We start from the raw sequence: 27739 nt of genomic DNA, 5'->3' as shown, positions 1-27739 counted from the left end.
CTCCTTGGCACCTTCACCACGTGCCCAGGAGTGAGGAGGCTGTGGCAGCTCAGCTCAATTCCCTTTTGCACCTGAGGCAGGAATGTACCCCAAAGGCTTCCCTGCACTTCTGCTCACTGGTAAAATATCTGCACAAGCATGACCAGTACCAGCTCCTGTTCCAGTTGTGAGTTCTGGTGTCCTGCTTCACTGCCTGGGAGCACGACAGGGCACGGATTAATTCCTCCAGAGGTTTCTGATCAGTGACTGGAATGAGCCACACTGGGTAAGAGACAATATCAGCTCAGAATAAAGAGGAGGGCCCCTTACCTAGAAGACTCAGCAATCTCTAAGGAAAACCATTTAACATCTTTCATAGAAGTCTATTGATCAAAAGAACCCAGAGCCATTGACATAGCACGTGGAATCAACTGGACAATCACTAATGTAATGGAGTTACGGTGATCGTATACACAAACAAAGATTTACCAAAATAAGATTTACCTAGGGGGCTTTAAAATCGAGTTGTTTTGGTACCAAAAAAAGTCTTTCATTTAATTCCCCTTTGCCCCTATGATTCAGATGATCTTTCACTCTACAGTTACGGACTTGGCCAGATTTCTTGGAAAATCAACCTGCAGAGAGGGAGGAGAAAGAACAGGCTTGTGAGTATTTACACACTTTGTCTGTGTGTAACTTTGTAACAGGTGGAATGTCTGTTCTGTGCTTCAACTGAAAACAATCCAACATATTCTCACCTTAATCTAGGACAATCAGGGCAGAAAAAAAAAAAAAGTCCACAACCTTAATTGCTACAACTCCTCTGTCAGAACCGGGGAGCGAGTCCCTCTAGTCCCAGCGCTCAGGTGGCAAGAGGTCACTGATAACAGCTAGAGGCCAGTGTCTGTATTAAGACCAAACAGCTAACACCAAACTGTTTGCCAAACGCCCTTCCTGAGGATTGTCACCTGCCCTTTAGCTCCCTGCCAGCCCTCCAGAGCCTGGCTGCTCCTACCAGACCACAGACACCAGTCCCAGCTCAGCTGCACCAGACCCGGCCGTGTGTGCTGGGCTCCTCCCAGTTGTGCACTGGTCACAAACTGGTCCTGGGCACTGCAGCAGTGGCACAGACACCCCCCGAGCCCTGCAGCATCCCCAGCACAGGCAGCACACAGGAGGGCAGGGGAGGAATGCTGTCACATCGTAGCCCCTGAGCACGGCCAGGTGGAAGGCCAGCAGCTGGAGGGGGATCACGCTCAGGATCCCCTGCAGACAGTCCACTGAGTGGGGAACTTTGATTGTTCTCTTGTTGTTCTTAATGGTCTCGATGTCCTCCTTGTCACAGATGACCACAGGTCGGCCCTGCAACACAGGGAAATGCTGAAGGAAAGCACATCTGGAAGGTTCTTCTCTGGCTTCTGTGCAGAGTGCCAGTGGCAGAATTTATTACTGAATTGTAAACCAAACAGCTCCACGTGCCCTGGGCAGCCACACGGGGTATTTAAGGATTAAACAGACCGTGCCAGGCTTCTGCAACTGCTGCAGAAATGCCCACAGTATCCATGAACCCACGTGTGGGCAGTGGCACCGAAGGGAACAGTCTGGGTGTCTGTGAACTGCTGCTCTGTTAAAAGCACCACCTGTGGGGCACTGCAGACCTGCCAGGCCCTCACCTGCCGTGCAATGACCTGCTGGAGAGCGTTCTGGCACTTGGCATAGGTGTGGTCTCTCATGATGATCATGATCACGGGCATGAGCTTGTCCACCAGGGCCGGGGCCGTGCTTCAGCTCCCCAGCCAGGATCCCTCCGAGTGCATGTAGGTGATTTCTTTTATTTTCTACAGGGAGGAAAAAAAAATTCATAAACCTCTGAGTGACCTTGTAATGTTTTTTTTTTGTTTTTTTTGTTTTTTAACCATCTCTGTGAATTCTCGCACTTTGTAAAACTCAGTTCTGGCTCTTCTCAGATGCACATGAGTCAGGCCAAAAATCCAGATCCAAGCAGTGTCCCTGGGCTCAGCTGTTTGCAGCCACCAGCACTTCCAGTTGTGCACCAAGCCACCTCAGCCACCTCCCAGCCTGAGGGCACAGGGAAAGGCAGAGGACACATCTGCATGGCGTGGGGACAGCAGTGAGAATAACAGGAATCTCCTCAAATGTCAAAACTGCCAATATCTGGGTTTGGGAAGTGCATAGTTTTCCATTCTCAGGGTGCCCAGTAAAGCATTCCCAGTGTGAACATGAAAAACACACCCTTCCAACCCACTGCAGGCTGTGACGTGGGAATCTTCCAGCAGCAAGCCTCAGCAGTGTTTACAGTGACTTTTAGATATTGTAACCATGGCACAGTTTGGGTTGGAAGGGATCTGGAAACCCATCCAGCCCCACTGGGCAGGGACACCTCCCACTGTCCCAGGCTGCTCCAAGCCCCAGTGTCCACCTGGCCTTGGACACTGCCAGGGATCCAGGGATCCAGCACATCAGAGCCATGGCTGCATTCACAGCTGCAGTCACAGCCAGATGTTGCTCCCTGTGCAGAGGTTCTGAAGCCTGTGGCTGTGTCTCAGCCAGCTTCAAATAAAGAATCTTACCAAGGGCTCCCTCCAGACACGTGGCGTAGTGGTAGCCCACGTCCCATGATGAGGACAGACGTCCTGGTGGTACAGCTCTGTGGCCAGCTTCTGGATCTCATCATCCATGCTCAGGCACTTCTTTAATCAAGTCTAGAGGGAAGGGAAGAACCCAGACTGAGTGTGCTCACGTGTGTGCCTCCCACTGCACACCCCATCCACCCTCACACACACAGCAGCAGTGACCTGCAAAGCCCCTGGTCTCACACTTCTGCTCCAGTTTGGTGCCTGAGACACCTGAGAGGACGTGGAATTGTGACAGCCCTGCTGCCACACCTGACTCCCTGCCAGCCCCTCTCTGCAGCTCTGGCCCTGCTGAGCTCCGCAGCCCAGAGTCCAGCTTTACTGAGCATCCTTTGCCCAGGTCCAGTTTTACAGCTCTCCCCCTGCCCAGGTCCAGTTTTACAGCTCTCCCCCTGCCCAGGTCCAGTTTTTCTGCTCTCCCCTGCCCAGGGTCCAGTTTTACAGCTCTCCCCCTGCCCAGGGTCCAGTTTTACAGCTCTCCCCCTGCCAGGGTCCAGTTTTTCTGCTCTCCCCTGCCCAGGTCCAGTTTTACAGCTCTCCCCATGCCCATGTCCAGCTTTACTGAGCTCCCCCCTGCCCAGGGTCCAGTTTTACTGCTCTCCCCTGCCCAGGTCCAGTTTTATAAGCTCCCCCCATGCCCAGGTCCAGCTTTTCTGCTCTCCCCCTGCCCAGGGTCTATCCCTGCTGTTCTCCCTGCCCAGGGTCCAGTTTTACTGCTGTCCCCCTGCCCAGGGTCCAGTTTTACAGCTCTCCCCCTGCCCAGGTCCAGTTTTACAGCTCCCCCTGCCCAGGATCTATCCCTGTGCTCTCCCCCCTGCCCAGGTCCAGTTTTTTCTGCTCTCACCCTGCCCAGGTCCAGTTTTCTGCTCTCCCCTGCCCAGGGTCCAGTTTTACAGCTCTCCCCTGCCCAGGGTCCAGTTTTACAGCTCCTCCCCTGCCCAGGGTCTATCCCTGGTTGCCTCTCCCCTGCCAGGTCCATTTTTACTGCTCTCCCCTCTGCCAGGGCCTCCAGTTTACAGCTCTCACCCTGCCCAGGTTCCAGTTTTACAGCTCTCCCCTGCCCAGGGTCCAGTTGTACAGCCTACTCCCCTGCCCAGGGTCTATCCCTGGTTCTCTCCCTGCCCAGGTCCAGTTTTACTGCTCTCCCCATGCCCAGGTCCAGCTTTACTGAGCGCCCCCTGCCCAGGTCCAGTTTTCTGCTCTCCCCCTGCCCCGGGTCCAGTTTTTCTGCTCTCCCCTGCCCAGGGTCCCAGTTTTTCTGCTCTCCCCCCTGCCCAGGGTCCCGTTTTTCTGCTCTCCCCTGCCCAGGGTCCAGTTTTACAGCTTCCCCCTGCCCAGGGTCCAGTTTTTCTGCTCTCCCCCTGCCCAGGCCATACCTGGCAGCCCCTTCAGCCCCCGCATGATCTCCTTGCGCCGCTCCTGCAGGAGATCCTGTCGTCACACATCATCAGGGCAAACATCACCAGGGACACGAACTGGCTGGTGTAGGCCTGGTGTGGAGAGGAGAGAGACGTCACTGCTGCAGCCAGCAGGGCAAACCCTCAGCCCAGCTGTGGCCTTTGCTCCCAGCGTGACACCAAGTGGCAGCTTTGGTCCCAAGTTAACAGCAAAAATGAACGTGGACTCACAAGGCAAATCTCATTTAGCACACCTCAGTGGAGGTATGCAATGATCTCCTCATGCTCCACGAGATTCAGACACAACAACCGAGATTTTATATTCTAAGATTCCCTGGTAATTAACATTAACATGCCTGGGCTGCTTAGAATATTCTCAAAAGGAAGTTCTGGGCAGCCTCAGGGCAGAAACTTTTCAAGTTCTTATTTCATATATGCACAGCTTTGGTACTCCCCACATCATCAGAGAAAAAAAAAAAAATCCCATTTATCTCCAAACTGTAAATGTTGGCCATGTGAAAACAACAGGGACAAACAGCTCGTTCAAGAGTTTCTTGTAAGAGACTTATGAATTTTCCATGATCAAATTCCCCAATGAACTATTAAACTCAAATGTGGTTTTTGGCTGAATTTATGTAACAGATTGACATCATCTCGCCTCTATATATAACTAAACCAAAGCAGATTTCACCATGCAGAAGCACTTCACCAAAATGAAATGCAGCAAAGTAAGTTATTTTATACTGTATCACACACAGCCAGAATAATCCTGATATCTGGACACAAATAGTAGGTTTGTAAAAGACCATTTCCCCATTTGTTAAAAGTATAGTTTTAACATCCCATCTTCTTTAGTGAAGCAGAGCCAGTGAGGGAGTTACATGCAGACAAAGTTTCCATTATCTTCTCTCTTAATTTCCTTTCCCTTAGTTTAAACTGAGCCCACACCTCAAGGCAAGAGGCAGAGAGAACTCTCAGGGAACCGTTCCCTCTGAGACCCGTTCATTTTCAATGTTTAACGCAGCTCCCTTGCATTATTTCTTGTTTAAAAGGGACCCAAAAAGCCCTCTGCAAGCCCCAGGACAGAGAAGAGTGTGCTGCTGTCCCAGGCAGGCCTGTCAGCAGGGGCTGCAGGGGCAGGAACAGCAGTGGGACGAGGCAGGAGCCCACCTTGGTGCTGGCCACGCCGATCTCGGGGCCCGCGTTGATGTGCACGCCGCAGTCTGTCTCCCGGGAGATGGAGCTGCCCACGGTGTTGGTGATGCCCACGGTCAGGGCTTCCCCTCTCCTTGCAGTACCGAAGGCACATCAGGGTGTCTGCTGTCTCCCCTGGAACACGGAGAACACGGGGAAGCACGGGGAGCACAAGGGAGCAGAGGGACAGGCGCTGCTGCGGGTGGGAAAGGCACAAACTCCCCACACAGAGGCCAGGGTTTGTGCTCCCTGCAAGCCAAGGGGGTGGCAGCAGCCACTTCAGCCCCAGCACTGCAAGTCTGAGCCCTGAACACAGGGCAGGGACACCCAGAAAACACAAAACCTGTCTGCAGCATTTGCTATAAGGAAAAGCCAGTGCTCTGCTACGGTTTAAACAAAGGTTGTCCCTTAACAAGAATCAACTTTACTCGTTTTGCTGGTTAATAAAAATCCATCTGGGCAGGGAGCTATGGGGGGAAAACACATTTCAGGGACATCTTGAGCTGCTCATGAGCTCCAGAGATGGGCTGTGAATGGAAGCTGCTGTGCCTTCCAGCTGCTGTCACCAGTTTGCTTTAGCCCTGAAAGGACACAGCTCTGGGCACTCCTGCACACACAAGGTGCCAGGAGAGAACAAATCCCCCAGGTGAGGTCGGTACCTCTGTCCTTAGTGCCCAAACCTGTCCTGCACAGCGCTCAACTCAAAGCCAGACGTGCTTTGAGTTGGGAATCTACTCTAAAAGCAGATTTATGGGTGGGGGGAACAAGTTATTTGAGCTCAGTGTTTACTTTGGGTTTGCACTGCCAGATGAGCAAGCTCAGGTTCCAGGAAAATCTTTGTTAGTTTGCCACATCAACACTTCAGGGAAGGATGGAGCCCCTTGTGTGCCTGCAGGAGTGTTCCCTGCAGACTGGGACAGGACTGGCTCTACAAAACCTGTCTTCAAAAACCCCAGGGAGAACCTGACCCTGAGCCCCCTACAGAGGAGATTCTGAGATACTTGGTGCTGAGAAGAAAAAGATCACTACAGAGAAGGAAAAATTGCTCCCAAAAGGGTGCTTTAACCTGTGGAGACAAAGTACTGACTGGCTTTAGTGTCACAGTCATGAAAACCTGAAACGCAACTAAGGAGAAAAAATGTAGTCATGTAACACAGTTTCCTTGAAAATACCAAATATCTAATATAAATTTTTTTATGCCTCAGTGTGCCTTTTATCTCCTACTCCATCCCAAGTTGGATTTTTTGTTATTCACGTCTGAGAGTTTAATTCCTTCTGTGGCTCCAGTCCACATATGGTGATGCTTTAACTAGAGAAATCAAACTGTTCCAAAGAGGCTGTGGAGCTGCCTTCACCCCGAGCTCAGCAGCACTCTGCAGCCTCTTGCTTGGTGCCGAGGAAGGAAAGAACTCCTGTCACACCTGTCAGCCACAGCAGCTGCAGAGGGAGGGAGCAGAACCTCCCTTGAATCTGGGTGTCCTCCCTCCCATCAGCACACACAGCCCATGGACAGCCCCTGCTGCCTCCTCCCTGAGTTTTGGGCAGCAGGGAGTGAGGGAGGGCAGCCCCTACCTGACTGACTGAGGAAGAAGCAGACATCATCCCTGAACACGGGGGTGTTCCTGTCCAGGAAGTCACTGGCCAGCTCCACCATCACAGGTAACTCGGTCAGCTCCTCCAGCACCTGCCGGGTCTGGCACAAGAAAGGGCAGGAAGTCAGCCATTACATCATGTTTGTAAGTGTTTGCACAAAAGAAAAAGCTTTCTAGCTGCCACACACACTGGAAAATAATACTGTGAAAAGCCCTCGGGGGAATTAGTCTGGATTGCACTTTACTCAGTACTGCCCACACTCAAATCACCAACAACCCTGGGAGAAACAACCTTGCCTTGGCACCACCACCACCAGCCTGGGAGGCCAGCTCCTCCCTCAAGGCACATTTCTCCTCAGTAAGTCCCACTTATTATATAACCCTCCCTATAAATTATGGAGTGCTGCAAGTCCTGCGTGCGTGTCAGACTGCAGCCTGAAGACTCAAACCACCACCTAGAGCCAGGCCAAGGCTGGCTCTCCCCTGGCTCCTGGCAGCCCCTGCCTTGCTGCAGCATTTGCATTCTGCTCCTGCATCAGCCCTCCCCTGCCAGTCGCCTTTTTTAACAGAGCAGCTTTTGTTTTCCACAGCCATGGAAGTCACAGGAACCACTTCCCTAAGCTCAGGTTCATCAGCTTTTATTTCCTCCTGCTGTTGCTGTGAACTGAGCATGGTGTTTGCTTTCACAACAGTCCTCCTTCATTCACCTGTGTGCACTTGCTTACTCTTAACCTGATTAAGGTCAAGAATCAATCCCTAACCTGAAATCAATCCTTAATCTGCTTGGCACACTCCATACACTCTCCAAGGAGGCCTCAGAGCCTCCCCCAGTGCCTAAAGGGGCTCCAAGAGAGCTGGAGAGGGACGTGGGACAAGGCATGGAGTGTCAGAACAAAGGGGAATGACTTTAATGACTTTAAACTGAGGAATGGCAGACTTAGATGAGATTACTAGGACAAAACCCTTCCCTGGGAGGGTGGTGAGGCCCTGGCACAGGGTGCCCCTGGATCCCTGGAAGTGTCCAAGGCCAGGTTGGATTGGACTTGGAGCACCTGGGACAGTGAGAAGTGTCCCTGCCCGCAGCAGGGGTGGCACTGGATGAGCTTTGAGGCCCCTGCAGCCCACCCCACTCCCTGACTCCAGCCCTGAGCCCAGCACTCACTGCCACTCCTGCATGGTAACTCGTGCCACAGGCGATGAGGATCAAACGCCGACACCTCTGGATCTCCTTGATGTGGTCCTTCAGCCCCCCCAGGTTCACTGTGGGTGAGATCAGAGAAGAGGATCAGGGTGGCCAGGCAGGAAAAGCTCCCAAGATCACTGGTGCTAACAGCGTGTTACCATCCCCATCATCCACTGAGCAAAAAAACATCATAAAATGGCACCTTTCCACCAGCTCATGGAATTCTGGAAGCACTCTGACACACGCTTCATCTCACACCAGCGAAGTTTCCATCCCCCACTTCCTCCCCTGTAAACCACTGGGTAACTGCTGGATACTGAGCTGTCAGGAGGGAGGAAGGCTCAAGCTCAATTACCAGTGTAGTCATCAAAGTTGACCCTTCCTCTCATCGTATTAACAACAGATTCTGGCTGTTCAAATATTTCCTTCTGCATGAATGAGCTGAAGTTACCTACGAAGAAAGACAGGAAACAAATCAGAACACTTCACCTCCTGGTAACTTAAAATTTAAATTACCTCCTGGTAATGCCCATTTTTCCTGTGTATGTAGGGAAAAGCTTGGACCAGCCAAAGATTATTAAACTGATATTTTTCTGCCAAAACATCAGCTCATGATGAGAGCTTGGTTCAGGTTTTTTGACTGGAAGATGTCAGCGAAGGGCAGATCCAAACTGGCAAGTTTGTAAGGGATCAGAGGGAAAAACCAGACGGCTCTGAGCAGGAGGCAAAATCCTCAGCCCAATTCTGCTCAGTAAGGTGTCAACAGCTAGAGGAGAAGTCCCCTTACTCATAAGGACTGGTTTCCCAGGAGGAAGAGCCCAGGCTGGGGACCTCCATCCCGGAGATGCTCCAGGCTGGAGCGGGCAGCGCCGTCATCCCTCGGGGCCCAGGCTGAGCCCAGCCCCTGGCCCCTGAGCAGCACCCAGAGCCCCCAGGTGCCAGGCAGCAGCTCTCACCCTTCATGATCTGCTGCAGCTCCATCTGCAGGGTCTGCACAGCCCGGCCTGGGTGGTCCCCGGCCGTGCGCTTGACGCGGTGGATGGACAGACGGCCGTCCACCACGGCCGCCACATCGTCGTCCTCCAGGAAGATCACACGGTTGGTGTGCTCGATGACAGCACTGCGGGGACACGGGGATGTCACTGCCTGCCTGCCCGGGGCAGCCGCAGCCCTCCCTCCCAGCCCACGCGCAGCTCTGGAGCAGGGGAGTCTCCTCGCCATTCCTGTGAAGTGCATTCCCACCCTGCCACGGAACGGGGCTGTGCCCACCCAGCTCCTTACTGATTTCAGGGCCTGCTTTCAGGAGAGGCTCTGGAGTGCTCAGGGAAAGCAGTGTGTGCAGCAACAGGATCTGTCTGCAGCTACGAGACCAGGAGGGCAGGGATTTGCCCTGGTGCACAGGCTGCTCAAACACAGGAACAGGCTCCTTCCTTGTTTTTTCCAGGGAGAAGCCACTGTCCCTCCCTGTACCTCATTTTGCCCATCTGTAAAAACAGGGACAGCTTTGTCCTATCAAGGGACCCGAGATCTGGCCAGCAGCACTCCCTGGAGTGTCTCTGAAAAGCTCTAAAAAGCAGAACACATCAGGGTGTCCTAAAAATCTCCACAGTTCTCTGATGGAGAGAGCTGCAGATGTCAACCACAGCAGTATTTCTACACTCCTGGAGCAAGCACTCATTTCTTCTGAACCAGAGAATCCCAAAGACTCTGCTAAGGCTGGGTCTCTCCTCACTCCTCTGGGATTATCATATGCCACCTTCGATGATAAAGGCATTTCCTGTGTGCAGAGATCCCTGGAGAACCAACACAATTCTCCCCACAATTAGCATCTGTCCTGCTAATTTAGGTCAGTACTCTCAGGTTTCCTATCACTGGGGAATCTTAGCAACACATGAGCCTGAAGAATGGCAACACTATTCCAAGTCCAGTGTTCATTGCTTTAACAGCAACTCTGTTTGGGTTAGCATTTGTAAAGCAATGGCCACTGCACACATTTTCCTTTATTCACAAAGAAACCACAGCCCCCCCATCTCCTGCTCAAGCGAGCTTTAAACAGGATATTTCCACAAACACCAGAGATGCTGGAAAACCAGCATCTGATCCCTTACCTGGCATCAGAGGCAAAGTAATATTCCACAGCTTTCTCCTCCACAGGGAAGAGGCAGGTGGTGCTGTCCACTCGGGACAGGTTGCAGTTTCCCTTCTTGTCTTTCCCTAGGAGACAGGATGGTCAGGGGCTGCCCAGGGGACACACCTGGGCACAGGGGACACACCTGGGCACAGGGGACACACCTGGGCACAGGGGACACACCTGGGCACAGGGGACACCCAGCAGAGGCCCCAAGGCACGGTACCAACATGAAGCACTATTTTCCAACCTGCAGCTGGGCACAGCAAAAGGAACAGGAGCACTTGTGCTGTTGTGCCCATCCTCAGTTTGCTTCCAAGAGTTTTGTTGCTTTTTAGTAAGTCTGCAAGTATGTTCCTGGTGCAGTTTAAAGTTTAGAGGAAAGTATCAGGAAAAAGTCCAAATTAAAGTTTTGTGTGGCTCCCTTAGCAGAGAATTCAAGGAGCTTTATGAGTAGCCACATTTCCCCATTAAACCTGCCCAGTTGATCATTTTAAGTCTCTCCCATGCTCCTCTCTGGTAAGACTCCCATTTCCCCCAGGAATGGAGCAGCATTGCTCTTTCTTTGTCTTTTTCTCTCAGCACTGGGGAAATCCTTTCAGAGCTGCCACCTGGGTGCCAACCCTGCTCCCCCAAGCAGGTGGAACCCAAACTATTTCTGTCTGGCTGAGCTCAGTGGTCAGACACAGCTCAGGAAATCCAGGATTAAGAGCTCAGTGCTGTTCCTGCACTACCAAACACAACTCCCTCATCCTGAGATCAGACCTGCTGCCAGGGAGGTCTCCAGGGGTGCTGCAGGACACAGCACTGAGAGTCAGCTTTGGAAAAATCTGTCCTAAAAGTTCATCATTTCACCAAGGAGCCTTCCTGGAGTACTCTGGCAATTCCCAGTACTGTCTCATCCTCCTCCTCCTCCAAACAACTCCTCAGTGGTGAGGCTCATCAGGGATGCAGATGAGGCTCCTAACACCTACTGCTCAGCACCAGCCTTGAGCAATATTATTTTCCAGTCATCGTGCAGGGTATGGGGAGGCTGGGGGTGGATTAATCAGCTTATCTCCCAAAATGGGACTATTGCTGAAGAACAGCAACACTGAAGTTACTCCATCCTATATTTATTCCATAATCCTTATGTTGTTTCACCTACTAGACACTGATCTGATTCAGTGATGCAAGCAGAGCTCGTGGTGCTCTGATTTCCACTTCTGCAGATGAAAATGTAAAGGAAAAATACTGCTTTCATGTTGATACTCAGTGAAAAAAGTCCACTCAGCCAGCGATTTAGAGTCCTCCAGTTCAGTTATCAAGTCAGTGAATGAGGAAAACAATGTCATTGCTGTTGAGACAGGAGAGACTGATTTGGTCTGAGAAGGGATAGAGCAGAGCTGTTAGTGGCCTCTCCCCCACAGAAGCACCCAGACCTGATCAGAACATGCAAATTTGGTTTCTCAAAATAGAGCATTTCCCTGCATTGGCTTCGTTATGTTGCATTGCTTTCTGGCATTACAGATTTTGCACTGGAGGGTGTTTATTGTGCACTGTGTGTGCAATTACCAAGGCTGGCTTGGGGAGTTACAGTGAGCATTATCAGCTAGTTATGGGTTTTATTTGATCTGTGGATTTGTCCACAGATTGTCCATTATCTATAATCTGATTATTGTTCTATTGCACCAACCCCTCATCTACTACAATTCAGAAGTAACACAAAAAGAATCTTCTAATCTCTTCCCCTCTGCACCAAAGAATGGAGAATTAATCCAGGTACAGTAAAAATGGGCAAGGGGGGCAATTTCTCAGAAAAGCCTCAGTGCCTCTGAGAGCTGAGGCTCCTCAGAGCCCCTGGGAACTCACCTGACTACAGAATTCTACTTCAAAAACTTTATACAGAGAGAGGCACACTGGGTAAAAGAGAAAGCAAAATCCCACCTGCTGTTTGGAGTCAGGTAAACCAGCTCCTGGCAGAGAGCACAGCTCACCTCCCAACAAACTCAGGTTTGCTTTTCCTCCAGCAAGAGAGATCTCAGACATTTCACCCACGGAATGCCCGAGGCCACTGAGCCTCTGCTGAGGGTGGAATCCCATTTATTTACAGTCACCCACAACCAGATCCTCCCTCTCACAGAAAAGGGCTCTCCTGCTTCAGATGGGAGCTTGGTTCTTCCCACCACAGGATGGGGTTAGCCCTTGAAGCACTTCAGGTGAGTAACAGATGATTCCTCCTGGTAAATGAACAGGGGAAGGAAGAATTCCCAGCCTCAGGCCAACCTCAGTGCTGCCACCAGAGGAGACTCACACCATGGTCAGGGGCTGGACACAGCTCTGACAACCCAAACTCCAGGAGGAATTCTGGGCAATGCTTGCCTCAGGATTATCAGCAGCCTCCTGCTTCAGTGGGGTTTATTTTTAAGGTAATTCACTGTTTCCTTCTGTAGCCAGAGCTGCAGGAACACTCAGTACAGCCTGCACTGTCATCAGTTTCTGCACATATGCTGAGCATTATGTCCCAATACTTGAATTGGGATGAGTGGATTTTCCTGTGTGCTGCTCACGGTGTTTCTGATCATGAAGGAATTTTGATTCTCCCACGTGTTTCACTACACTGCACAGAAAGCAATAGCCACATATTAAAAAGACAATGCATCTTGGTCCCATTTATGATTCCTTTCCCAAGGAACTGGAAGATTTGCCTGAAATTTCAAGTGTTAGCTTTTCTCTAGTCGGCACCTTCCTCCGTTTTTATGGACATTCCATCAAAAGAATGGTCCATAGGTAGTACAGCTGAAAGTGCAATTGGGAAAAAAAGCAAACCAAACTTGAGATAATGAGTCAAAAATACAGTATTACATAAATACATTAATATTACTGCTAATCATCCAATCAAAAGGCAAAGCTTCTGGGAGTGGTTCTTGCAGCAGGGGGTCAGCAGTTATTGTTAGAGAGCAGCAGGACAGGACAGCAATTCCTTGGATCCTGCACTGCTCAGAACACAGATCCAGCTCCCAGGGACTGAACAGGCTCAGACCCCTCTGACAACAGTGAATTAAAGAGTAATAATTAGTAATTTTTCATTTCCAAGTGTGTCTGTGGAGGTAGAACATGGGTGAGAGCAGACCACATGAGCAGACATTGTCCCACAAAGCGTCTACAAACAATGTGGGCCAAGGTCTGTGACAGGGCAGAGCTCCACACTGCAAAGCTCTCTCCTCTCCCCTCCTGAAAACCACTGGGCTCACAACTGTCAACGTGCCACAGCAGAACAGAGACTTCACTTTAACTGCACTGTTTAATTTGTTATTCTGATTATTCCACCAGCCCTGGAGTGCCCATGCCAGGCTGGATGGGGCCTGGAGCACCCAGGGACAGGGGAAGGTGTCCCTGCTCATGGCAGGGGTGTTGGAACAGGATGGCCTTTAAGGTCCCTTCCAACACAAACCATTCCACGACTACACTTCATTCCACCATACTGAGACGTGTTCTTCTTGCAATAACTGGACATTAAAGCTTTGATTACAACCCTAGAGGCCAATCTGAGGTACACGGTGGACAGAACAAGCGGTTAAAAACTTGCTTTTAACAAAAGCTCTCTGACAACGGTCCCACTGACAATTTGCAGCTGAAAGCTGTATTTCGGAGCACAGGGCTGTGTGTGCCCGTGGCCTGCAGCCCCAGGAGCTGCTCCCCACTCACCTGTGCGGTACAGGATGGGGATGTGGTCGGTGGAGAGCTTGTGCTCGCTGCGCACGCCGATGAGCAGGGGGCTGCCTCTCCTGCAGGGACACAGGGACAGCCTCAGCCCCTGGGGACAGCCCCAGCCCCACGCAGCCCTTCTGCCCTCCCCAGAGCAGCTCAGCTGCACCAGGGCACAGCCAGGGCCTCCCAGAGCAGCTGCTGCCAACGCGGGAAGGACCGCGGGATAAAATCCACAAGGGCGTGAGGAACCCGCATCAGGCTGAGAGAAACTTCTCAAGAGTCTCTGCACACCCGAACCAGGGACTGCTCCTCACTCTACAAACCTACTAACAGGTGTTGGCACTCAAGTTTGAGCCCAGTGAAACCACCCCAACCGATGCTGGTGTTTAAAAAGTGGGATAGAAAACCTAAACACGAGGCTGGCCCAAATTCCAAAGGCCAGGTGGAGGACTTGCCCAAATGCTGTCACAAGGGCAAGCACAAAGGAAAAGGTAAAATCATCTCCTTTCAAATCATAACTAGAGGATATAAGTGTGGTACAGTTGGTAAGTAAGAAATTTCCAAAACATTTCCAAGAACTTTCTGCTATGATGGATGGAAAACAAGAGAAAGGAAATTAAAACCACCCTCTCCCCAGCACATGCAGTGTGATGAGAATGATCTCCACTCTGTCTTCTAACTCAGGGGTACAACAGGTGACAGACAAGGTGCAAGAATGTTCCTTCCCATGACAACACTCACCTGGTGCCAACTGCCTGCCCAGGGTAATGAACACTCTTGAACACAAGGGCAAAAGCACCTTCCTGCAACAAGAGAAACAGACTGTTTGTCCCTTCAGCTGAGGCCCAGGCACTGTTTCAGTGTTCCCAGCACAGAAACTGCTCCTGTGTTTCTGTGGACACAGAAGAGACACCAAAGAGGTGTCACAGACGTTTCCAGAACCACCACCCTGGAAGGATGTCCCTCCCCTGAGCCAGGCAGTGCATCCTCAACCACTGAATGAGTTTCCTGAACCCCCAGAGAGACACCCAGACACCCTTGGTTATCCAGGTGCCTTCTGCTTTAGCTCAGGGTGCACTGAGGGAACCTGGAGAGGCAAAGATCTGCTAAAAGCAGCACCAAAACTTCAGGGTGTTTGCTCAGGTGAGGTGCCACAACCTGCCAGCAACACCAGTTCTGCTGTTACAACAGCCCCTGGCAGGTAAACCAGTGAAAACTCAGCTGAACCAGAGGCTGAGGGGAGAGAGGTGAGCTGTGGTGGCTCCTGCTCCTGCACACAACCACGCAGTGGAGGCAGAGCTCCGCGGAGCAGCTCCCACCAGGGGTCAGCAGCAATCCCGGATGGAGCTTTGGAGCTCTGGGAAGGACTGGAAGCAGCTCAGACTCTCCCAGGCCAGCTCCCTCCCTGCTCCCACCACCCCAGCCAAGGGCTGGCAGTCCCCAGGTCTGAGACATTCCCCAGATGAATAGTGACAAATGTCCAAGAAAAGCAAATGAACAGCAGAGATAAACAGAGGCAGGAGAGACAGAGCCGTGCCTTAGCACAGAGCATCCTGCAGCAGTGGCACAGCCAGTGCTGCAATGCCCTGGCAGCACTGGGGTGCAGGGGCTGCTTTTGGGGCTGGGTGTGTGTCCCTCCGTGCCCCTGGGGAGACCCTCGTGCCATCAAAGGAATTTCCAACTGCCCTTCCCTGGAGAAGTGAACGTTAAGGATGCCTTAGATGTAAAAGGCTTCTCCCCCATGGATCCTTGCAGACAGTGTGCAGTCTTCTCCCTGGGTTTCACAAGTCCCTCACCCACCCCATGGCATCCCCTTTCCCCTGTTTCCCCATTGGTTATGGGGTTTGGTGTCCTGTCCTCTCTTCCCTATGGTCACTGCCCCCTGCCCTGCCCCTGGTACCCCCCATGAACCTCAGACCCTACATAACTCAGGAAAACCACGTATTCTCCCCCTTTGGCTCCAGATTCACCTTCAGCACACGGAATAAACACCTGCTGGGAGCTGCTCTGGGGCTGGGAGCTGCTCTGGGGCTGGGAGCCTTCTGCCCCTGGGCTGAGCCAGCCTGTAACGGGTGTGGCTGTGCGAGCTCAAATTGCTGCCTGAACCCTTCCCGAGCAGTTTCCCTAGGGAGAGGCTGATGGGGAGGTTTAGAAAGGCCTGGCTGCACTCAGGAAGCACACAGTGCCCCAGCCCCACGTTACCAGCTGCTGGATGACCCTCTCCACCAGCGTGGAGAAGCTGATGTCGTCGCTGTCGCGGTTGTCGTACATGTACTTGACCAGCTTGACGATGCTCTCCGTGTCCGTCTCCGACTCGAAGTCGTAGCCCTTGCTCTCCTGCAGGGACAGCCTGGGTGGGTGACCAGCCCTCTGCCTCCCCTGCCACCTTCTCTGCCCTCCTTCCCCTCCTCCTGACTTCTGCTTCCTTCCCTCCCACCTTTAATCGTTACTACTCCCTTTCTTTCACCTGGCCTTTAACGTTTTCTTCCTTCTTTCTCTCATGCTTTTTCTTTTCTTTGCTCCTGCCTTCCTCCCTAATCTTTCCTTTTCCTTCCCTTTCCCTTTTCCTGCTCTTCCTTTTCTTTCCTGCCTCTCCTTCTTTCCTTCCCTTTTACCATTCCATACTGCAGTTGTTCTCTTTTCTCCCTTTTTCCCATCATTTGCTCTGCTTTTCCTCTTCCTTTTCCCTTCCTGCCTTTTTTCCTTCTTTTTCTCCTCTTCTCACACTTTCCTTCCATCCTTCCTGCCCTTAAATTGCAAGAATACGAGGAGAGGAGGAGAGGGCAGTGAGAGGGAGTGCGAGAATGTGAGGGACACAGAGAGGGGTGTGAGTGGCAAAGTCCCAGTGGGAGAATGAGTGGAGGATGTGGAGGGAGTGGAAGGTGAGGGGTGTGAGCAGGGTCCTGACTGTCAGAACATGAGTGGGGGAATGGCAGAGGTGGGAGTGAGGTAGGAAGGGACTGGGGGGTGTAAATGTGAGAATGTGTTCACAGTGAGAGAGTCTGTGAGTGTAAGGGAAGGAGTGTGAGTGCAAATATGGGTGGCAGTGCAAAAATGTGACTGGGGGAACATGAATGAAGGTGAGAGGTCCTGTGAGTGGTGAAATCACTCTGAGAGATGAGTGGAGCAACATGAGTGAAGGAACGGGGAGAATGGAGAATGTAAATGGGAAAGTGAGTGAGAATACAAGAGGGGGAATGAGCTGGGAAGGGTGTGAGAGCAAAGGGGAGTGACAAAGAAGGGAGGGTCTCACCCCCAAGGGGTCACTCACCAGGAATTTCTGCAGGTCCTTGTAGTTGGTGATGATGCCGTTGTGGATCACAATGAACTCTGGGGACAGAGGAAAGGCCCTGCTCAGCCTCACGCCAGCCCCAGCCTGGCAGCAGAGCCCACCCATGTCCCTGTGAGCAGAATAAAGCACATTTCCCCTGCTGGTGGCACGCCCTGCTCTGTCCCCCTGGCGTGGCTGGGGGATAACAGTGACACGGGTGGCTCCAAGGCCACCCAGACCTGCCTGGGGAGGCACCTGGGCACTTGGCATACTCCATCCTGTTGGGACCAAGGAACTAGGTGCTGCTGCTGCTGCCAGCTGAGCACTGCTGTCCCCTGAGCAGCCAGACCACCCTGTGACAGCCCCACGCTGTGACAGCCCCAGGCACACCAACCCCTTTCCCTCCCGCAGGGATAAGGGGAGGGAAAAAAGCTCACGAAATTCCATCCCAAAGAACAGCCAAGAAAGTTCTCAGCATCCCATTTCCTTCTCCTCCTCGCTCTGTGCCCACACAACCATCCAAGCCCTGGGCACCCACCACCCAACCCTTCCTGGGACCCCCCAGTGCAGGGAACACTCCCTGTGGCTGGAACCTGACAAGCCCTGGGGCTTCCCCACAGCCTGGGTGAACCCAAAGCCTGCATCCAGGGACATGGAAGGGACATGGAAGGGGCAGGACTTCACCCAGGGGCCCCAGGAGCTCGCCCAGAGTCCCCAGGAGCTCGCCCATAGTCCCCAAGAGCTCTCCCAGTGTCCCCAGGACCTCTCCCAGTGTCCCCAGGACCTCCCCCAGAGTCCCCAGTCTCTCTCCCAGAGTCCCCAGTCCCTCTCCCAGTGTCCCCAGTCCCTCTCCCAGAGTCCCCAGTCCCTCTCCCAGTGTCCCCAGTCCCTCTCCCAGAGTCCCCAGTCCCTCTCCCAGTGTCCCCAGGCCCTCTCCCAGTGTCCCCAGGCCCTCTCCAAGTCCCCAGGACCTCTCCCAGAGTCCCCAGTCCCTCTCCCAGAGTCCCCAGTCCCTCCCCCAGAGTCCCCAGTCCCTCCCCCAGAGTCCCCAGTCCCTCTCCCATAGTCCCCAGTCCCTCTCCCATAGTCCCCAGTCCCTCCCCCAGTCCCCCCAGTCCCTCTCCCAGTGTCCCCAGTCCCTCTCCCAGTGTCCCCAGTCCCTCTCCCAGTGTCCCCAGTCCCTCCCCCATAGTCCCCAGTCCCTCCCCCATAGTCCCCAGTCCCTCCCCCATAGTCCCCAGTCCCTCTCCCAGTGTCCCCAGTCCCTCCCCCAGTGTCCCCAGGCCCTCCCCCAGTGTCCCCAGGCCCTCCCCCAGTGTCCCCAGGCCCTCTCCCAGAGTCCCCAGTCCCTCTCCCAGTGTCCCCAGTCCCTCCCCCAGAGCCCCCAGTCCCTCTCCCAGTCTCCCCAGTCCCTCTCCCAGTGTCCCCAGGCCCTCCCCCAGTGTCCCCAGGCCCTCCCCCAGTGTCCCCAGGCCCTCTCCCATAGCCCCCAGGCCCTCTCCCATAGCCCCCAGTCCCTCCCCAGCCCCGAGCACTGACCATTGTTCCTGTCGGAGCGCTGTGGGTGGGTGTTGACAGGGTTGGGCTCCCCGTGCGTGGCCCAGCGCGTGTGGGCGATGCCCAGGTGAACGTCAAACTCGATGTCCAGGTCCATGTCCTGTTGCTCTGCGGCAGAAAGGTTTAGCCCTGAGGGGCTGTCCACGGGGCAGCTCAGGCTGGGAGCCTCACCAGGGACAACAGGACAGCAGTGCTGGCAGGGTCAGCAAACCCTCAGGACACAGAGCTGTCAGGGCTGGGAAACACCTTTAGGATCATCACAGCCTGACCAAAACCTCCAGGGGGCTCAGGCCAGGGCAGATGCATACAGAAAACAGCCCTGCATTCCTCACTCTGCCAAAACAAAAAGCAACCTTCAAGGAAGAATCCAACCCTGAGCTGTCCATCGGGGTGCTCCTTGCCATCCTGAGCCAGCCCTGCACACATGGTTATTCATGCATCCCAAAGCCCTGCCTCTCCAAAGTCTGCCACGAACATAAGTATTGTTTGGAAAAAAAATACTCCTCTTACTCCACAAGTGTTTCCACAATCTGTTTAAAACTGTGTGTCCTGACATTTTCTTGAGCAGGCAAAGCTCCCTTCTGTCCATCTCCCATTTCTGTACCACACACCCCACCTCCTCTGGGCTTTCTGGTTTACACTAAAATTAGACTGACCCATCTCCCTCTGGGACACTCAGCACACTCTGTGCCTCAGGAGGACACAGAAATGGGTTAAAACGATTTGAATTACACCAACACAGCAGCTTCTGAATGTGAAGCTGAGATCCTGACTGCTCTGGAAAGCATCTCCCTGCCCTCAGGCAGCCTGTATTCCACTCCCAACAGCTTTGTGCATCTTTGTACTGAGCTCAGATTTAATGAATTTAGGTTTAAATGAAGGGAACAGAAAGAGGCAGAAAGAGACACAGAAGCCCTGGGTGTCTACAGTCCCACCAGTGTGACAGTGACACACCCCAGCGCCCTCCTGGAGCCACTGCAGACCCAGCCCCAGGGGAGGGATGGCTCCAGCCGGGAAAAGTGCTACAAGGGAACATTTAAAACCCAGCTGGGGAGGTTCCTACACCGTTTCTCCTCTGCCCAAGCTCCAGCTCCTGGTAACCATCTCCTGCTTCCTCTATCCCTAGTTCAAGGAGGTTTTTTGGTTGTTTGTTTTGTTGTTTTTCTTGTCTGTTTTCCACGATGCATTTTAGGTTCTATTTTACTTTAGTAGGATGCAACTAATTTGTCTTGAAAAACATCAGGATTTCTCTACAACCACAGGATCACCAGGCCCTTCACAGCTCATCCCTGAGCACTTACACCTCTGGCTCTTTACACAAATTACTTGGAAATTAGCATTTGAGGGTAAAACAGGTAAAACATAAATGAGGTGAGAGGACACCTCGAGGGAAAGGAGGAAAGGGAGACACTTACTGTGAACTTCTTCATCCAGAGCCTTCACTTTCCCTGTCTGCTTGATAATGTGGATCTTGCAAGCATTGGCCTCCCAGTCCTTGTCATTTCCACCGTCCAGTCCCACACCTAAACACCACCGTGCACCATGGAGAAAGAGGGTCAAGTGCAGAAGTTATCAAAGAAGTTCATGTGAACAAATTCTGCCCTTTTGGGTTCTTTGTGAGCCCTTTCTCCAAAAGCTGGCCTGACACACAAAGGCAAGAAACCCCTTAGATAAGTTTTCCCTTTGTCACCTTGTCAGTAACTTTTAAAGCTTTAGGAAAAAGAAAAAATCAAGAATGCTTATGGTAACCTCTGTAGTGAAGTTAATCCAAACCTCTGACCACAGGCACACCCCATCTGTGTTCCAGCTTCCTTCAAGAGCAGAGGGTGGCAGAAAGCACCCACAATGACAGCAGGAAGACCACCAGAAGCCCAAACCCCCAGAGGAGCCCCAGGCTGTACCTGCAGAGTCGTAGCCGCGGTACTCCAGGCGCTGCAGCCCCTTGATGAGGGTCTCCAGGATCTCCCGCCTCGTCCGGGGGACATGGTAGTTCAGGTAAGCAAAGATCCCTGCGTGGGGAAAAGAGCAGCCTGCTGCACCAAAATCCCAGCTGGGGAAGCCTGTGGGAGCACAGGTTCCCAGCCCAGCAGTGTCTGCCTGCGGGATTCCCACTGCAGCTCTGCCTGCCCCAGCCAAGGCTCAGCACTGACAGCCAGAACATCAAAACTGCCCAAAAACACTGCAAGCAGCTGAGCAGGACAGGCCTGGGCAGGACAGCAGAAGGAATTTCCCTGTGAGGTGGGCCCACACAACAGGATGAGCTGTGAGGAGCCAGCACAGGGCACAGGAAACTCGTCCCTGCAGGTGAACAAGTGGAGGTGCCCTCCCCTCAGCTGTGTTCCAAACTTCTGAAGGATGCTTCCCCCCACGCTCTCCATGTCCAAACCCTCATCCCCACTCCATTTTCTTAGGAAAAAAGAAGAGAAAAGTCTTTCAATTTGAGAGACTTTGTTCACTGTTTCTAAAAACTGCCACCTTCAGGTGAGCAGCAGCCTCCCTGCTGCAGGTGAGCTGCCTCCCAGCAGCTGAAGGACAGCACATTCCAGCCATATCCTCGAACCCCTAAATGACTTAGAGCAGGAAGGAGCACAGATTGCTCTGTTAGCAGGAGATGGAGCAGGTCCTTTCCTCATGCAGAGACCCAGAGCAGTGGCAGAGCTACACATCAAACAAGTGCACCACAAAGCAAAGGGCAGCAGCACGTGTGAACTCTTCCAAAAGCTGCAGCAGCCTGTCCCTGACACCACCCAAAGTACAGCTACTCCAGGGACAGGAGTAACTGTGGGCTCACAAACGCCGCTTGCGTTTTTCCAAATCAGCTAAACCGTCTGAGTTGGTGTGTTTTATGCACCCTGGATCCTGCTCTCACCTCGCCCTGATGCTGCTGGGCTCCTCAGGGAGCTCTCCAGAAGCTCCCACAAGCCCTGCATCCCTCGGGGACATTTCAGGTGCCCCTGCCATGGCACAGCCCCCGGGAAGTCACCCTGCAGGGCACGGGGGACAGGCTGGGGACAGCAGCACTGGGACACCCGAGCAGCGTGCCCAGGGGGAGAGCAGAGCCCCGGGGAGGTGAAGGAGAGGCAGAGAACACCAGACTCACTCTGTGGCCACCTCACACCCCGTGAGGCCAGGCTGTCCCCGGGGAGCAGCGTGTCCGAGGGGCGGGATGGACTGGGATGGACTGGGATGGACTGGGATCACGGGATGGCAGGGATGGGGGATGGACTGGGATAATGGGATGGGGAATGGGGGATGGACTGGGATCACGGGATGGCAGAGATGGACTGGGATCACGGGATGAGGGATGGACTGGGATCATGGGATGGGGAATGGGGTGGGAGAGATGGTTTGGGATCACGGGATGAAGGATGGACTGGGATAATGGGATGAGGGATGGACTGGGATCACGGGATGGCAGGGATGGACTGGGAGGGATGGACTAGGACCACAGGATGAGGGATGGACTAGGATCACAGGATAGCAGAGATGGTTTGGGATCACGGGATGGCAGGGATGGGGGATGGACTGGGATCATGGGATGGGGGATGGACTGGGATCACAGGATGGCAGGGATGGACTGGGATCACAGGATGGCAGGGATGGACTGGGATCATGGGATGGCAGGGATGGGGGATGGACTGGGATCACGGGATGGAGGATGGACTGGGATGGACTGGGATCACAGGATGGCAGGGATGGACTGGGATCACGGGATGGGGTGGGATGATGGACTGGGATGGACTGGGATCATGGGATGAGGAATGGACTGGGATCACGGGATGGAGGATAGACTGGGATCACAGGATGGCAGGGATAAAATAAAGGGTAACAGGGAACACTCCATGACCACAGGATGACTAGTTCAGCCTTTAGATCCTGAGAGGAAAATAGCTAGACTGATAATGGAGATGGGAAAATCAAATTCTAAGAACTCATCTGTGAGCAACATTTTACGAATGAGAAGGCAAGTAAGACAGGGAGGTTTAAAATTCACCTTGGAGAAAACACAAAAAAATAAAATAAAAATAGAATATGCATTAACGACCCATCATTAAAGTAAAAACTGAGACAAAAAGGCTCCTGTAAAACAACACAAGTCTTCCTAAATGCATGACTTACTAATCTGCAGCCTTTGAAGGCTTATCACCCATTTGTGGTACTTACTGTGATGAGCTACGTGTAAATAAACTTCATCTATTGGAAATATTTACAATGTGTTTCATTCTCCCCGTTACAAACATCCTGTAATGATGTAATACCTCATAGCTGGGGAAAGTTTGAATCCCCATGTAGAAAACAGCACCTTTACTGTCTCTTAACTAAGGGACCATTGAGGAATATCTGAGCAGTCACACCTTGTAACCACCTCCAGTTTTAAGTACAGTTCCACTGCCAGAAACACCGATGGGGAAAAACAGACACAAAGTGCTCTTGACGCTTCACTGATCAAAGAGTGTTTCTGAAAAATGTCTCCTCCTCCCAGCAGCCACCAACAGGGCTCTGAGGAGAGAGGTTTTCCCTGGAATGGAGCTGGGGCCGTGGGTGTCACACGTGTCACTGTGCAGGAGGATCCCCACGGGGTGACACAACGACCCACCAAGAATGACCCTCCTTTTACCCAAAACAAGCGAACAAAGGCTCACCTCATGCAGCCCCAGAAGGCAGCTGAGGTGGCACACAGAACACACAACTCCACCTCCCAGCCCAGCCCAAAAGGCCTCTGCCACAGCCAGAGACACCTTCTCCTCCGGGCCACAGTGCCCTGCTCAAGCCTTGCCTCTCCCTCCCTGAGCTCATCTTCTAATCCAACAAGGCACGGAGTGCACAGAGCTCTGTCAGGAGCCCTCTCAGAGGTGACAACTCCTCCGTCAAAGGGACAGTTCTTTGAAATCAGCAGAAATGCTGCTTTGGATGGAATTCCGAGGCAATCCCAGGGAGTCCCATCAGGGTCCCACGTGCTGCTCACCACCAGCCTGGATGCCAGGTGCTGAAAAGGTACAAACTCTGAGAGGAGCACCCCCTAAACCAGCCCAGCACGAGTTTCAGGTCCCCAGCAGACCCAGAAAAGGAGTTTTTTGTTCAGGGCTCATTCAGATGCCCCTCCACGCAAAGCTCTGAGCAGTAACTCACACCTGCTCCTGGAACACTCAGAGCCAGCAGCACTCCAGAAATCCAGGATCTCTAATGACATTTCATCACGCTGCCTTGAGGAGCCCTGAGCTGGCGTTGTTGGAGGTGAAACACACGTGACACAAAACCCAGCCCTGAGCACTTCCTGCACAGTCTGTAATTGCTGCTCCCAGCTCCAAGGGGAGAGCAGCAAGGCCACAGCAGGAATTCCTCCTCAGAAAACACAGCACCCTGTCCAGAACCGACACACTCAGGGCTCCACACCAGTGCGGCTCAGAACAGGAGAGCAGTGACACCTCACAGCACAATAAAACCTTCCAGCTGCTAACCTGACACGTGTGTGGACTGCAGGGACCAAATCAAAGCAATTCAGAGACCAATGCAAAGCATGTCAGCTTATCAGACAGCTCCTGAATCACGCCAAGATCCACAGTAATACGTTCTCTGTGCACTTCTCTCAAGTGCAACACCATGAACAATATAATCTAGAATATAAAACGTTTCCTTTCCTGCAGGTTTGCCTTGAACACCTTCTCTGGGGAAACACTTGAACAGGCATTCAGCTGCTTCTGACACTCGGCTCTCCCACAGAGCTCATTTGGAATACTCAAGCACAAATCCTAGGCCTTCTTCACAGCAGCTACATAAAGAATTCCCTGTAAAGAGTTAGTAATTTTAACAGAATAACATTTCCAACAAATGGACATTGCTGACATCTAAAGCTGGCAGTTCCAAGGAATCCTTTATCCCAGGAGTGCTGCTCAGCCCCACTGCAGGAGCTCCTGTTGCTGCTGCCTGGCAGTTCAGGGAGGTGCCAGTCCCTGTGTCCCAAAATATCCCTTTTTCTGCCCATCTGAGGAGCACAAGTCAGGCCCAAGCTCGCTGCTGTCACTGGTATGTCTGGGAGCTGCACAGGGGAGAGCTGACACCGAATCCATCACTCCAGCCTGGGGAAAAAAGCAAAAATAGAATAACATCCACTCGGTGGGGACACACATTTGTCCACTGGACACTTCTCTCTGCACTGGACACACAGCTCCCTCTCCAGCTGAAAAGGGCAGGATTTCTCCTGCCCAGAGTAAAGAACCAGAGCAGCAATTCCAGGGGCTCACTCTGGGCCACTGCCCCACGCTCCACTCCAAGGCAGACACAGGCAGGGCTGAATGTCCCCACTGAACTGGGGGAACCCCACTGTAACCCCAGAACGAGAAACTCAACTCTTTCCTGGGCCCATTTTTATCTCCAGCAATCACTAGCAGACCAAGAACTGAATTCTACAACCCAAGACCTAAATTCTACAATCTCTTTTTGTCATTAAAACCAGTCATGGCATAGGACAGGTTTACTGATTTACAGAACAGTCTGTGGAGCCTGGCTCCCTTGAAAAACCTGTTTCCTGAACCATTTCACAGCTGCCACTGAACTGGTTTGGGGCACTTGGACCAAAGCACAACCAACTCACACCTGGCCAGGTGTTCAAACTGCAGGTGTCTAATACACAACCAAGGAAAACCCCTATTTTTCACTAACACTCTTAGAAACAAAACCCCCAGCATGTCTAAACAGCATTCACAGCAGGCCCCAAGGCACTGGACTTTGAGGCTCCTTTCCTTCACCTGTCCCCCAGCATAAGCCCTTCAGATCTGGGATTCTGTAAGGCCACAAACCTGACACCAGGCTGAAAACACCGTGTTGGGAATTGTTGGAAGCTGCTGAAGCTGCCCCCTTCAGTGTCACACACTGAGGTATTGAGAACCCAGGTAACAACAGCAGCATTGTCACATTTATTCCTGTTAAAACTCACCTTAACAACTCCCTGTCTGTGTGAAGTGACTTGGCTAAAACCCGGAATGTGGGTGGGCACTCAGAGGGCAGCATGGCAGGATAAAGAAACGCTTATCCACCCGCAATTCCAGGACAGGAATGTGTCTGAGGGCTCAAACACCTCAGCAGCCCGGGGAGATCAGGTCCTGTGCTCCAGGCAAAGCAGCAGCCACTCTGCCTCCAGGACACATCCCAGAGCAACACCCAGCAGAGAGACAGCGATCCCGAGTGCTCTTCTCACTCTTTCCATGAAATGCTTCAACACCCAAGAAGAACTTCACTTCAAAAAGGGAAGAAACAAGTTAAATCCTGAACACAGCTGAGTTACTGCCTGGTGTTTTCAAGGCTTATCACGGCAGAAAAGACAAAGAGCAGAATGTTAATATTGCACATTTCAAAGGCCAGACCTCCAATAAGGCAAGCGAGAGGCACCAAAACCATCCCCAATCTTGCAGCAAGCTATTTATAATAATAATTATCCTTTCTATTCTTAGCTTTGCTCCACTTTGTACTTTTAACACGCATTGATACAGTGTTAAATGTGAGCTGAGGTATGAGTCTCTGATTCCCCACAGCTTGTCAGCTTGAAAGCAACACCGGTTCCATCCCAAAAAACAATGAGAGGAATGGCAACTTGCGCATTAAGTGTAAAACCCACAGTCTCGCTGAGAACGTAATTTTGCACACAAAAATACAGGGAAGAAAGAAAAAATAATAATAATATAAAAAAAGACAGTGCGGAAAGGAAATAGGAAAACGCAGCAGATTGCTGTTGCATACATTTCCATGGGAAAAGAGAAGACGCCGGGACAGGAACAGAGGAGAAGTGACCCCCCGGGTGTGAGGGGTGAGGCGGGGCGGCTGCACCGCTGCGGGAAGCGGGCTGAAGGCGACAGGAGAAGCAGAAGCGGCCCGGGCCGAGCCGGGCCGGGCACACGGCCCCTGTGCCCGCGGCCAGCCCCGAGCCGGGAGAACAGATCGCCCAGACACACGGCCACGGCCGGCAGCCCGGGCAGGAGCGCTGACTTGACGGCAGCGGGGCCACGGCCCGGAGCGCCCCGGGACCCCCGCCTCAGGCCCCGCGGCCCCGGCAGCCCCCGGCCCCGCCGCCACAGGGCGCAGACACAGCCCGGGCCACCGGCGCTTTGTCCGCCGCCGCCACATCCCCCACACACCGCGGACAACCCGCCCTTTAAGTCACTAACGCGGCGCCGGCGTTCGGGATAACGGGGCCGGGCCGCCTCTGGCCACAGCCGGGGCGGCGGTGCCCTCCGTCCCCGCCCGGCCGCGGCCTCACAGCGCCCGCCCGGGCGGCTCCTCCCGCCGGCTCGGGGCCGGCCCGGACCCCGCCACCGCCCCCGGCCCGGCGCTCACCGCACATGGCGCGTCCCGCTCCGCAGCCCGGCTGTCTGTGGCACCGGGGCCGCGCCCCTCGCGCCAGGCCCGGCGCAGGCCCCGGCCGGCCCCGCCCCCGGCCGCGCCCGCCATTGGCCGAGCCGCCGAAGCCCCGCCCCCGGCCGCGCCCGCCATTGGCCGAGCCGCCGAAGCCCCGCCCCCGGCCGCGCCCGCCATTGGCCGCGCCGCCGCGGCCCCGCCCACCGGGACGTGGCAGCCGCCGCCGGGGCCGCGTCTGCCGGCGGGCGCACAAAGGGGGGCCGGGCACCGGGCACCGGGCGGCGGGAGGCGGAAATGCCCCGGACACGGCCATGGGCCCGGCCCCTGGGTGATTCCCAGCGCAGGGCCGGGGGAGCCCGTTCCCGGACCCTTCGCCGGGATTCCCGGACACCGGAGGGGCCCGCTCCCTGAGCACCGCCGGTGACTCCCAGCCGCCCGACCCGGGCCAGGGATATCCCTGTTCCCAGACCCTTCCCGGGAATTCCCAGCCCCAGACCGGGGAATGCTTGTTCCCAGACCCTTCCCCGGAATTCCCAGCCCCGGACCGGGGAATGCCCGTTCCCAGACGCTTCTCCGGAATTCCCAGCCCCGGACCGGGCAATGCCCGTTCCCAGACCCTTCTCCGGAATTCCCAGCCCCGGACCGGAGAATGCCCGTTCCCAGACCTTTCCCGGGAATTCCCGGCAGCGGAGGGAGGTGTTCCCCCCCGGTAATTCCCACTGACGCCAGGCAGGAGCAGCGCCGG

The 27739-nt window shown here is 53.6% G+C and overlaps 1 protein-coding gene across 1 annotated transcript; it reads right to left on the bottom strand.

The window, feature by feature from the left end:
• Positions 1-341: 341 nt before the first annotated feature.
• GFPT1 (glutamine--fructose-6-phosphate transaminase 1) lies at positions 342-27054 on the bottom strand. Its single transcript, XM_066337199.1, is given in 24 exon segments — positions 342-614; positions 1180-1341; positions 1653-1818; positions 2573-2607; positions 2609-2632; positions 2634-2684; positions 2686-2702; positions 4010-4057; positions 4060-4123; positions 5201-5308; positions 5310-5359; positions 6797-6917; positions 7979-8076; positions 8355-8450; positions 8956-9119; positions 10108-10213; positions 13815-13894; positions 14559-14620; positions 16020-16154; positions 17089-17147; positions 18628-18753; positions 20061-20168; positions 20547-20654; positions 26974-27054. Coding segments are annotated over 24 exon segments (2040 nt in total). The 5' UTR covers positions 26981-27054; the 3' UTR covers positions 342-569.
• Between the last annotated feature and the right edge of the window lie 685 nt (positions 27055-27739).

The sequence above is a fragment of the Sylvia atricapilla genome, chromosome 28 (assembly GCF_009819655.1).
Source record: "Sylvia atricapilla isolate bSylAtr1 chromosome 28, bSylAtr1.pri, whole genome shotgun sequence".
Lineage (NCBI taxonomy): Eukaryota > Metazoa > Chordata > Aves > Passeriformes > Sylviidae > Sylvia > Sylvia atricapilla.
The sequence above is the reverse complement of the archived record's forward strand: the minus strand, read 5'-3'. Positions and strand labels throughout refer to the sequence as shown.